We start from the raw sequence: 13,864 nt of genomic DNA, 5'->3' as shown, positions 1-13,864 counted from the left end.
TATCTAAATTGCACAAATAAATCAGATTAAATCTGTAAAGTGCTTAGGGGGATTTGATGGAAGTAAACTGTTGCATAGTTACGAGTTTGTGTTTATGCTCACCACTCGATGGAAGTTATGTTCTTGAAATATAGTAACTGCTACTATATTCTAATGTATTGGATTTAAAAAAAAAATGGAAAATATTTTGTTACTAACAGTGAGTGAGTATTTTTGCTTGCAACAACAGTTGATTACAAGCACATCTACTTCTACGCATGCCTTTCATAATACGACGTCATGTATAGCAATATTGTGCATTATCCTATATTCAAAGACGTGTTTAGCACTTTTACTTTTGTGTAAGAATGGCGCAATATGATCATTCTGTACGTGAGAGTGTTATCGCTCTTATTGAACATGCGGAATTGAGTGTTCCTGAAGCAGGAGCTCGATTAGGTGTGCATCGTGCAACAGCGTTCAGATGGTGGAAACAATATGAGGAAACTGGAAGTCTAACTCGAAAATCTGGAAGTGGTCGGCCACGAGTGTCCTCACCGACACAAGACCAACGATTAGTTGATTAATGCTGTCGACAGCCTTTCATGTGTGCCCGACAACTGCAGCAGTCTACCGCCTTTCCAGGTGATGTAACTACAGTCCGACGGCGACTTCGGGCCGCAGGCTTAAGGTCCTTCCGGGCTGCTGTTAAGGAGAGATTGACAGAAGATCACAAAGTCGATAGACTGGCGTTTGCAGAGCTAAATATTACTTGCCACTGGGACACTGTTGTCTTTACAGATGAGAAAATATTTTCCACTGGAAACTTTGGGCCAACACGTGTGTATCGTCCATCTGGAAGACGGTTTGATCCACAATATATGGCCCGTTCAGCGCGAATGGGTCATGTGACGATTCACTGTTGGGGATGGATATGCGAGACTGCAGGTTGAGGTGGTATCCATCGAATACCGACTTAATGGTAAAAAAAATGTTGATCTTCTCGACTTTATGCTCCCTGAAATAAAAGCACATGTTGGCGACGACGTACTCTAATCCGGATTTTTATGTTATTCTCTTCTTTTAGCTAGTTAAATTTCGTATACTTTTATAATTTCGATTAATGCATATTTCCAACAAGTTAAGAATCGAAGTGAGAACGCTGAAAACTAGAGCTAAAACCGAATCTATACGACATTGAATTCAAATAAGTAAAGCAATGTGATCGACAGTTTAATATTAAGTTTTCTAATCACTTTAGGACTATATACAGCCACATGGATGTATTGATTTTACAATAAATTCTCTCTAAGTAATAGTTTGCAGGACTATCGTTTTATGTATTTTGCTGATCAGTTTTTTCTTTTGCTTAGAAATTTCTTACCAACAGTACATGGTTGCTTCGATTCCCGGCAGCAGCTCATATGGTTCGGATTCCACGTTAATAAGTAGGTCCACGTCTCATATAGTCTCGCTGGTGAACGGACGTTAAACTCAAAATCATCAACAACATCTACATGGTTGTTGTGGGAAAATTAGTAATTTATTATGTTGCATAAACCACGTTTTCCACTATTACTCAAACAGTAAGAAAACAAGACAACGCGGGCATTTGCTACGTTTTTACAAATTAATATTTGTCATCTAGCAAGCAATTTAGAAGAAACAGAGTATCAGGCCCGTAGCCAGCCCAAAAATTTAGGGGGGGAGCGGCCGAAGTTAGGGGGAGCCCGACCCAATCATATTATACTTCATCACCATATTATAGTTCATTTCCAAGCCTATCGTGAAACCTTTATTGGGGCCAGCCAAAGTTTAAGGGGGGCCCGGCCCCCTAGCACCCCGTGGATACGGGCCTGCAGAGTATTCAATACATTAAAGGTATAGCACAGTTGTGAACCTTCTTTTCCGATGTATATTAAATCATTTGCTCCGTTCCCTCTATTTTTCTCTCTGTCTCTATGTCTCTCTCTCTCTCTCTCCTTGATATTCAGTTTCCTGCAACTTATATTTTTGCTTGTTCTTCCTGTGTTCTCACCTCTATACTTTTTTCTTCTTCCTCGATTTCTATAGTCAGAGATAGAGTGAGACAGACAAAGTGATGTGTACTAACTACTCATTTGATTTTACTTTTCTATGCACGTGTAGAACTAGCTTTTTAAAGTACCAATTAGACATAGGTTATAGGCGGTCTGTCGTGGACATGTTAGACGTAGTTTTCTGCAGACTCCATTCCATCTTTCATAGGTAATGATGGAGGAACAGGGTATTACTATCAGACTAGCTACATCGGTAGAGTGTGGGATTTCTAATACTATGGTTCTGCGTTCGAATCCCATCCAAAGACTGTAATTTTTTCCATTTAGCAGTTTCCGATATTTTATACGTGCGAATCTCTTAAGATGTTCTCTCTTTCTCATTTCTCCATGTAGATGGATGCTACGAAGAAAAACAATAGAGACGTAATCTCTTGTTTCAGTTATGGTTGAGATTTTAAAGACATTTTCAGCTTTCTGCGAGCATTTTTATTTGTTTAAATAAATATGTGTTATATAACACTTACTGTGTGTAATTATGTCTTTGTGGTTTGCTGATTCTCACAGTTATTATATATGGTTCATAACAAAATTTGAGGTGGTCTCCTTTGAAGTGCATATGTCATTTGTCAATAGATGCGCACGTTTTCTTTCCCTTTATATTTCGCATATTCCTCTTTATTTAGTTTTTATCACGTTGACCTTTTCCCTTTCTCTCTCTTTAAAACTGAGGATGTAAAATGAGAAGAGAAGTGAGAAGAACCTCAATCTATTACTCCATCTTGTGAGAAATTTGTGGTTTGTAGTCACGTGGTCTATGCATTTCTTGCTCCAAACGAAGTGTGCAGGGGGACGAAGCCGAAGGTTATCCTGGCGTGATCAGTGCCACAAAGACGTTAGGTTGGTTGCCTACGTTGTTGGCGTAGTTTCACAATGAACTTAAACTTTCATGTTGCAGGTTTTTTGCTTCGTATTGTACAATTAAGAAAGTCCTAACTGCTGAACAGTTCTCCATACAGACTGAGAGAACTGGAAGAAACACCCTCAAAATCTCTATAGAAACGCACTCAGATTGCTGCTTTCTCAAAATATCTATAGAAACTTCTTTATTTGGAACGGAGTCCAAATTTCTCTGCTTCTTCCCTGATTACCTCCAGTAATCTTACATATGTGTCTTGCTTTTCACTGGGAAGTAAGCAAAAGAAGAGAGAAACATCTAGCCCAAATATTTTCCGTGCAGAGTACACAATTGGGAGAAAATGTGAGGTGCAGTCTGAAACATCCCATCCATTACAATCCTGTCGCGCTGACACAGAATCTCCAAATTTTCAACAATGCCGAAAATCTGTTGAAGATAGAAAGACTAGAATAAATAACACAGAAATTCTAACGAAAATGCTTTAATATTTTTACTTCTACTACTACTGTCATACTAGATTTTTACGATTTCGGAAAAAATATATACTAAAACAACGCAAGAAGAAAGTAAGAAATGATAAACAAAGTATTCTACAACCGTAAATGCCTTCATCTACCAACCATGTCGTCATGAGTTTTACTCCACGATCCTCCCACCTTCAATTTATTCAATTTTTGCAATAGTTGTGGTCGGGTTCATGCTCGTATGTTATATAGAGCGTGTTTGATGCCACCACAAGTAGGGACAACAGATGCAGTTTCACTACAATAATTTCCGTTAGCAATCTCCTCCCTGGAGAGAACAAAATAAGTTAACTTTAAACACCAACAGAAAAAACGTTATACTTTCCCTGGAGAAAGTAAAGACAAACGGAATATTACTTAATTACGACCGGTTAATTGTGTTACACTGTAAATAAAAAACGGACTATATATACGTGTGCTGGCTAGAATGCCATTCAAAAAAAGTTCCACATCTACAGTTCTAAAATAACTTGGAGAAGCTGCAAGTATAAATACTAGAAGCATGCAGAGAAGCTTCAGTGTTAAAATTACTTACATCTTATTACAACTATTACTATATACTTACCTATATCTTAATAATTGTTCATGTTAGTTCTTCCGCTGCGGTCTTCTTCATATTTGATGTACAAATATAAGACTGCATGAACATTTTTTTTTTTTTAAACAGTGACTTAAATAATACATTACTCTGAATACTTACTTTGATTATACGGTGTTCTATTCGTTCAAACGTAAATAGGCCTACTACTAGCTTTGCAAATATTTTGCAAAATGACACTAAATTTCCCTATCATAGTTTGGAAATTCCTTTCTTTGGTGTAAGGCAAAACGGGAATTCCCATTTCGCCTCACAATCAAATATTCAAATTAGCATACACTATCTTAACATCATAGCCTGAAGTAATGAAAACAGGCATAAGGCGAAACGGGGAAAAGGCTAAACGGGAAAACACCTCTGATCTTCTGGCAGTTTGTACGAGGTGACTTATTCTTCTTTCTTCTTTCGTTTTCTGTGCAGAGATACTTACTAGTTAGGAGAGACTTAAAAAAAAAAAAAAAAAAAAAAAAAAGTTGGCTCTCAAATTGGTCGACGGATATGGCATTGCTAGTGCTTTTTTGTTAGATATCTGCATTTAAGGGAATATATTATATCTGCATTTCCATTTTTCATGTTTCTGTTTGCATGAATTTTGTTACATTTAATTTAGCGTAGTTGGCCACCAATAGGAAGTGATAGTGTTGAATGTTTAGCCCTAAATTTATTACTAGTAATCTATCTCGCATTAACTCTGTATTAAACTTCTTACTTGTCATTGTTAGAATTTCCGAGTTACGTAATTACTCGAAACAAGCACTAATGTTTTTAATGACTTACGTTCGCCATGGAGCTGATTTACTTTACTTGGGTAAGATCATCAATGACAAAATTGATTCTTAATTCTTATGATCGCAGATCAACTTTTGTGTTCCTCAGCGACCAACTCGTTCTCTCAACTTGCTAACTTCCAGCCCCCACCAAGTGGACTTTGTGGTGGACAAACACCGTGTGCGTGGGTTTTCTCGGGGTTCTTCCGTTTCCTCCCACTTTCTTCATTCCACCATTTCATTCATTACTCATCATCACCGTCTCCTTTAGCCTAACCGGCATAACCGTGGGACGTAAAACTCAAAGATTTCATTTCAAGTTGCTAACTTATGACACACACAGATTATCGATTGTAAAGCTTTCCTTGTTATACAGGCTAGCGCACTACCTATAAAACGTTGTCAACAGGATGTAACATTTTTACCTGAGAGAAACTTTAGAACTCAATTAATAAGAACTTTGCATATTGAGAGTTGACCTTTTTTTCTGTATTTACATCTTTTTTCTCTTTTTTTATCTTTGTTGTACAGTTTCAGCTAATTGGCCTAGTGCTGTATGGAACTTTGTAAATAAATAAATAAATAAATATATACTAATAAGATTCACGAAACTATAAAGGAGGTATTTATAGTATAAGGAAGTATTATTACAATAGGAACTAGTTTGAAACTATAGTTATTATAGAACAAGCAAGTTTTAAATAATAATGATTCTCATCTTCGGATGTGGATAGAGATGATGTGGGTAAATGCGGATGCGGATAGATATATTACGGATGCGTTACGGATAGTTATATACAGGTGAAAGTCCGAGCGGATATTATATATATTATCCGCTCGGACTTTCACCTGTAGTTTGTGGAATTCGTTCATCTGTCTCTTAGAAAATAAACTTTCAAAATAAATGGACGATTATTTTTACTGTTCAAAGTTCATTTTAGGAAGCAAGACTTTATTGAGTTGACCGTTACTACCTTGAAATGCCTCAAAATGACTGTTATGACTACGTTACAAATTTCTGGAGATGATAAACGTGGCAAAAGAAATAGTTTTGTAAATGGGACCTGTGCTTGGAAACGCATTCATGTCCATTATCCACGTCAACTTACAGTATCATACAGAGATTGATAAGCAGCATCTATGTTGTACGTTCCTGGACACAGTTTTATTTTTCTAACTGTTCTTTCGTGAACCTCGTCTATCACCACCAGAAATTTGTAATATTCTGAAAGCAGAACCCCTTTCTTTTCAGGAAAATTATAGTAATTGAAGGGATATGTGCAAAAAGGAGGCAGCTCCACTCTGTGCCGCTATTGAGTTGCACACCCTATCACATACAAAAGAAAAAGGCGCTTCGTTTGGTACAAGAATGAGGCAGCTCCACTCGCTAGTTCCAAAGAAATGCGGCAGATGGAGCTGAATATTGTTTGGTTTCGGTGAAAACTGAATTTTTTTAAAAAGTTTTGTTTTTAATTTGCTACATACTGGAAAAAGTGGAGCTGCCTCCTCCTTGCACCAAACCCTTCAATTACTAATAATACCCAGGGATTTTCATACCTGGATCACTAATACGATACATCAAAACCAATGACTTTGAAGATTAGTAATGATTTTTCGTAACTTGATATGAACAAATCATTCATTTTCTAACATGTATCTTCCAATATCTTTGTTCGCAGTCTTCCGATTTCCCTCTGAAGTTGACGTTACAGGACCAGGTGTATCTGGTGGCTGGAGTCTTGGGCTCAGTTTGTGTAATATTGTTTCTCCTCGTATTCTATCTCTTGGGAACAGTGTGCAGGTAAGGTATAATCAATTCTTATTATTAGACACAATGTAGTTAGGTTTCAAGGGCGCCCATCAGAAGGGGACAAGGAGGGGTGCTCGCCCCCCTAAGAGGAAATTGTACCTGGGAATATCGAAAACTCAATAGAATTTTTACATTAGTTACAGCAAAATTTGAAACTATATTTGAAACGTCGCTTATACTTGTCCTCCCTTGAAAACCACAACATGGGCGCCCTTGTTAGGTTTGTGTTTTCATTTTTCAAAATACTGTAATTCTAAACGTAAAGAAACAGTAAATACGCCCTCTGTTTAACATTTAGTTTAGTTTATAATCGATAATGACCGGCGATGTGTTTATCGAGAAATACGAGGGCTTTCCGGAAAGTAATAGATGTTCTGAAATAAAAAGTCAACTGAATGAACAAATCAAATTGCATTATATACGTTTGAAAGGTAAACTCTTAAGCTATTTTAAAACACAATCGCATCGCGCAACGCAATTAAGACATCATACCGTGGCACAAGTTTTTTCGATATTGTCGTGGTAGAAATTTGCCGCCTACGATCTCAACCACTGGTTTATACCGGCATGCAGTTCGACGTCAGTATGGAAGCACTGTGTATCGAGTCCTGTCTTCACAGCTGGGAAGAGGTGGTAGTCGCTCGGCGCCAAATCTAGGTTGTACTGTGGGTGTTCGAACACCTCTCATCCAAAATCATACAAAAGCTCTCGGATATGCATGGCCGTATGTGAATGTACGTTGTCGTGAAAAAGAAAAAACACCACTTTCACTCATTATTCCATGTCCGTACATTTCACAGAGTTGGCGATGGATTGGCTTGTGGTTTTTTGCCAACGAAAACCTAATCACAGAATGCATCTTACAAGAGCCGGGATTTTCTGTTGCAGCGCACATTGTAGCACGTCACAGAAAGGGCAGTAAAAAGGTCAGTCCTCACCCTACCACAGCTGGATGCGTACTGAATGTGGCAACGTTCTGACACCAAGATGGCGACTCTAGCCCTGCCGGAAACGTCTCGTACTTTCTGAACAGCCCTCGCATTTCTTCTTCCAACTTGTTGCAAAGTCTCGTCTCTTGATTCTCAGAAGGCTTTTGTTGTCTGCTTAGTAAGTTTATGTACGAACTTGATGCATGATTTTTTTTTTTTTTTTTTACTTACATTGGGATCTCTGGGTCGATCCCAGGCTAAGTAAGTTTGTGATGGACAACATTGTGTCCGTGAGTTTTTTCTCGGGATATTCCTGTTTCCACCCACATTTTCATTCTACCAAATTCTTCCATCTTCATTCACTTGCCTTATTCATCCGTCTTCTTAGCTGAAAGGCATTCCGTGAGATGTTGAACAAAAAGATTTCATTTCATTTCATTTTCACTAGAGGTCAGCGAAGGGTATTACAACATTTAAACCATCTTTATTATTGGAATATATTACGTAATGACATGCGGATCTTTAAACGTTGATAAATACCTTCATTATGTTCGTACAATCTCCTTTATTAGTTTATAATTTTTATACTGTGGATCATGCAACACTGAAACAGTGTTTGAGATCTAAAACTTGAGTGACGTAGTGTTGCTCGTGAAACTAGAGATTTTTTTCTCGTCTCAAATTTGAAAACTCATCTTGAAACGGGGAACACTAGTCGTACCATAGGCAGGGACGTAGTGTCCATTAAGGCTATAAGGCTTAGCCTATCCATTTATTTATACATCAGCCTCAAATGTTGCTTTTGGATATTGATACAATTAATTTTATTAAAATGGATTTATTTTATAATACGCTGTTTAAACATCAAGCGAGTTGAAGCGAAGCTTCTGCAAGAACGCATTGAAGGCTATCGGCGGCTAGCCTTCCGTTTCTCTCGTGGAATTAGGAGAATGGGACGGTGACAATCACTTTCCCGGCACCCTCAGCAGACGAAAACTTCTTGAGCCATACACAAATTCAACATGATGCAACGAAAGTGGACGAATGTTGACGAAAGGCTAGCCTTTCGGGTGTTTGGCGAAACAAAAGCGACAGGATGCGGTCTTAGAAGAAAGTATAGAACAGAGACTATAAAAAATTTAGAAGCTCACATTCAGTAACGAGTTTTGACCAAGAAAGAAAAAAAAAAAAAAAAAAGAGACAGAGAGAATATAAATGCTATGTTATTATGAATAGTATTAATTCATCAGGGACCTTTTTGTGTACTGGTTTGCGTTATCACAGCGTAGAATTTACATTTTAGTTTTCGATAATTGACATAGCAGTTATCTTGTATTTTTTGCGTTGCGTTGCTATCCGCAAGTTTTTCGAAGATCGATACTGAAGAAGACCTCAGATGATTTATAGTTTTTTTTTATACTTTCAATCTAAAAATAGCTTTTTCTGTAAAAATCATCAATTGACTGTGAGCTACTGCTCCACTGTTTTCCATTAGTATGCTGATATGTGTTGTTGTGGGTGAAGTGCTTAAGTTTGTCTATGATTTGGAGAAGTTACACTTAAGATCGTCCTATAGCTATCCGTTTTCATTTGTTTCTTTGAAACAGTAATACAGTGTATGTGTGATATGCGAGTATTGCATATATAAGGAAACCGTATGTGTAAGGGAAATATGAAGCAGAACCACTCTTATACTTTTCCTTGCATTGTATGAAAAATAAATTGCATGAATTAGCATTTTTCTATCAAGTATTACAGCGTAGTCAGAACACTAAGACGTGATCGCTTAAATAAGGGCGGGATAGTTTTTTTTGGGGGGGGATTAACTTAAATTCACTTTACACTCAAAGTCTATACATACAACAAAAATTGCAAGTTTCAGGGGATTGGGCCCCTCCTAGCCACCCTCTAGCTACGAATCTAATTTCAGCCTACCCATTTCAAAACTCCACGCTACGTTACTGACCATAGGTCTGAGACAGTTTGGCTAGAGACAAGCTGGTGTAGAATGTTACAAATCGTAGTTGAGTCCAAGCAGTAACGAGAGGTGGTGAGCTGTAAAACAAGATGAGTAGTACCCGCATGATGCGATAAAGGTGGAAAGATAGTATCAGAAAATTAGCGTGGCTACATTAACGTTTAACTAGCAAATTATTATTCTCCAAAATTTTCCAGATTCTGAGAAAGCTATTAATTAGCAGGATTATTTACCGGACCATTCATTGATTGAAACTGGGGTGGTCGATATCGGGTCTAGTACAGATCGTCTACGAAGTGTAAAGCTTGTAAGAGCACTTGTGGCGATAAGTCATCGTCAATCGATTATGGAACATGTTTCAAAAATGACTCAGTCCAGTGTGCTCCGTACTGGCTTGGGATTAGAGATTCAAAAGGACCTGCTTTTGAGATGGAGTTCATATATACAGGGTGTCCCATAATTATGTATATGATGTTTGACTGGCTGTAGTATTTGTAATTCTGGACAAAAAGTTTCAATATGGTAACACTGTGTAGCCTGAGAATGGAGATAGCGGTCAATTTACTTAGGTCCGTTAGTGTATGCCGGACAGGAGGATGGGGCTGAACGAAACATTGTCGAACCGTTAATCGCTCGATATGGCTCTGTGGAGTAGCCAGCTTTATCTCCCGATTTGAAACCACAGAATTGTTTCTTATGGGATGTTTTCAAGGACGAAGTGTATCAACACTATACGCATTTGGGCAGCTGATCTACTTGAAGCTAACACAGAAGAGTTCCACAGGATACCAGCACGGGTTTGTCAGGCTGCTTGTGACAAAGTTGTTCTTCGTCTCCAAGCATGTATCGATTTGGGTGGTGCATTAGTGGACCAATGCACGGAGAACAAAGATTAAATTTCTTGTAAGGAAAGGTATGAGAGAAATGTGTTTGTTTAAGCTATGGTACTAGTTTCTTTACCGTAATCTCTGAAACATCATATACAATTATGGGCCACCCTGTATATAAAATCGATTTGAGGGAGAGAGGGTAATAATACAAATTTTCGCTTTCTTCCTTTTTTTTTAATAAGATTTTCTTATTCAATTACCACTTGTATTTACTAGCTTTGGATTCTACAACTAAAAATATCTTTAAATACTAGTTAGTCCTATGTCGCACCAAGGGCGTGTTATGTTAATTGTTTATCTAACTGGCATTGCATTATTTGTGTTCAAGGGTAAGTTATGCAACCCACCATATCACTGGAATCGTTTTGGGTGCCTAACGACTTGATCAGTGCCTGAGAGGTACACTAATTATAAGTGTTTTCGGGTTGCCTAAATTCAAAGTAACAGGCAAAAAATACTACTATGAATGAAGGAACAGTTATATAAAACAAAAAACAAAACAAAATTTGTATAAAATCACCTTTACATCTTGTTCTTCGTTCAGAAAACGTACTTACATGAGGTTCAAATACTTTGTTAGAAAACGGAGCATAGCTAAATCGCTGGCTTCCATGCTGCTGGTGAAAAGCTCACCGAACATGTTATTTGGTGCCCACGTGACTCATTTTGCAATGATGTCATTGGAACAAAATTTCACCAACCAGCTGCAAATACAGAATTTGTTCGCCATTCTAGGCCCAAAAGTACTGTTATTTTGCTATTTTCATTTATTTATGTATTGTTTTCGGCCTGCTGTGTAAAATGTCTCAATTTTAATTCGCCAAGAATAATACTCGCAATTGCGTGTTCTTTATGGTTCACTTTCAAACGACTCTGTTCAACAACGCACTATCTCTTGACGGCACCGTAATCTATTTGCTAAGCGTGTGTTGAGTTTATGATGTTAGATGCGTGACTTTAGTTCATCTCTGTGTTGTATTGCTGAGGTGAGTTTTCCACGAGACCTAAAAGCGAACATTTAATTCATACCATCGCGAAGTATTAAATGTTAAATATCTAAGAGCTTTGTCATAAATTGTAAAGCTAGTTAGTTAAGTTTCAGTTTAGCGTCCCGTTCAGCAACGAGGCTATATGAAACGCGGATCTACAGCTTGACGTGGAATGCAAACCACATGACGTATACGCTATCCTCATACCCACGAGGGAGCTCATGTAGATTGTCAATAGTAAACTCCAAATCTAAGGAGAAAGGGAAAATTTCCACATTTAAGGTTACCCGATGTCCTCTCTTTATAAGGATATGTCCTTAGATTCTAGTCTAGGCAGTGTTGTGAAACTGGGGAAGTGGTTTATTTATTAATAACTGTTAATGCAGTGTTCAATTTTCAAAGAAATACAAGGAGGCTGCGGTGGCTCAGTGATAGAACATTTACTTCTGGTGCATGGTATCCCTGGTTCGATCCCAGCTCGCGCCAAATGAACTTTGTGGTGGACAAACACCGTGTGCGTGGGTTTCCTTGAGGTTCTTCCGTTACCTCCCACTTTCTTCATTCCACCATTTCATTCATTTCTCATCATCACCATCTCTTTTAGCCAAGCCGGCATATCTGTGGGTCGTAAAACTCAGATTCAAAAGAAGTAAAACACATCCAGCTGTACACGTGATAGAAAAAGTATTTCTGTAATCGGTATTATAAGAGTTTGTATAATACGCAGTTATTTGCTACTCGCGGTGCCATTGAGAAATTTATCGATTAATAGGCTGTAAGTTTCTAAAATCTAAAAATATCATTTCTTGAAGCTTGTCACATGGTAACCGCATGCTTTTTTTTTTTTTTTTTTTTTTTTTAACTAACGAATAACCAGCTTTAACAGTTGTCTTTCATATTATTTATTAATATTCGGATACGTCTTTCTAGGCTGCAGTCTCGAATGAGGCTACCTGTTGCTCCCTACCGAGGCAGTAGGCCAACCATTCAACCAGGGGAGGAACTGGCGCTGCGAGGATTTCATCAATACAATGGTTCCACGCAAAATGGAAGGTAAGGTTACTCATATTTTACGTGCATAGTACTCGTATTGAAGCCAAATTAAATCATAATTTAGTTGCTTTGTATATTGTTGAGTATAAGTCTATTTTTAAGCCATACGTATGGTCTTGCCAGGGACTTGGCGTTTAACCTTCATACGCCCGCCAGGCAGACTCGCATGTTGGTTGCCCTGGTGGCCACCATCACAGTCATGATTAATACATCATTGGAAAGCTTGTGGAACACAAATTCCAAAGAGGTACCATTTGTGCAATTCCCGCTCTATGCGTAGAAGAAGAAAAACAAGAAACAAAAAGTCATACCGTAAATATAATTTGTCAAAAAAACTGACTCAAAGAATTGGCCAACTTTGACCCCTCTTTCAACCATATAACAAACAACTACACATACAGGATATTACCATGTAGTGGACTACTTCGTTGATTCACATACTAATTTTTATGGATAAACCCCAAAGGCACCCAAAAAACCCTAATGAAAAAAAGACACGAATTTAGCCTCCCTCTCCACTGTGGTACTCCCCCACATACATAAAATGCACATCAGTGGAAAGCTTTATCCTTCAGGAACACATTAATGCCAAAATTGTCTTCCTAGCTTAATCAGGTGCTGAGCTATTGACGTATAAAGCGTTGACACAGTAGTTGCGTCAATGGGTGTTTAAAAGTTAACCAAAATCAAGCATGTACAGGTACTCTTCTCTTCTGTAACTTTGCTAATCATTGTAGTGTATTGTACTGTACCTGGATACTCAATCATTTGAGGAGTGGGTAGTTTCCTTATTTTCGGACTTCAGTCAGTTTTGGTTCATTATACAAAACTAATACTAGAAATATAGATGAAATAACTGAGAAAATAGCTGTTGTGACAGGATCGTATTTACACATGGGTCATTTTTCGGAGTGGCAATTTTTCTCGGACCAGTTTTTGTTTTTCGTACTTCAGTTCTGAAAATTACAGAAATTTGACTGTAAACATTGATATTGAGGAAATGTCTGCTAAGTTCGAACGAATGTTGCTTACAAGCAACGTACAGAACAAGGTAGGATCAGATCCGACTCAAATTTCGCCCAGAGGACACATAATAGAAAAGAAGAAAAAATACCAAATTTTAGCTGCCCCCATCCAGAAACACCGGAGATATGCTTCGTAACATAACGCACCACGCGACAATATGACATAAGGTAAACGTCGCAAGATACCCATTTATGTCGAAAATGAAAAGGATGGGCAGCATCAAAATGATATCAAGATATTTGATATGCTATAACATTGACTTGGCAGCCATCTTGAAAACCGCGATCTTGGATATAGCGTAAGGTACTGAAATGAGAAGCGGGATGTGTGATATATCAATGTAAGGTAAAATGCAAAAGGAAAACC

General features: G+C 37.9%; 1 protein-coding gene across 1 annotated transcript in view; it reads left to right on the top strand.

The window, feature by feature from the left end:
• LOC145682782 (uncharacterized) overlaps positions 1–13,864 on the top strand; it is a 190,914-nt gene that overhangs the window by 109,855 nt on the left and 67,195 nt on the right. The window contains exons 5-6 of the mRNA XM_081754160.1: positions 6,503–6,624; positions 12,350–12,472. Coding sequence (XP_081610286.1) covers positions 6,503–6,624; positions 12,350–12,472 — 245 coding nt within the window. The remainder of the gene's footprint in view (positions 1–6,502; positions 6,625–12,349; positions 12,473–13,864) is intronic.

The sequence above is a fragment of the Thermobia domestica genome, chromosome 1 (assembly GCF_964235325.1).
Source record: "Thermobia domestica chromosome 1, izTheDome1.hap1.1, whole genome shotgun sequence".
NCBI classification, from domain to species: domain Eukaryota; kingdom Metazoa; phylum Arthropoda; class Insecta; order Zygentoma; family Lepismatidae; genus Thermobia; species Thermobia domestica.
This window is presented reverse-complemented; position numbering and strand designations above follow the sequence as displayed.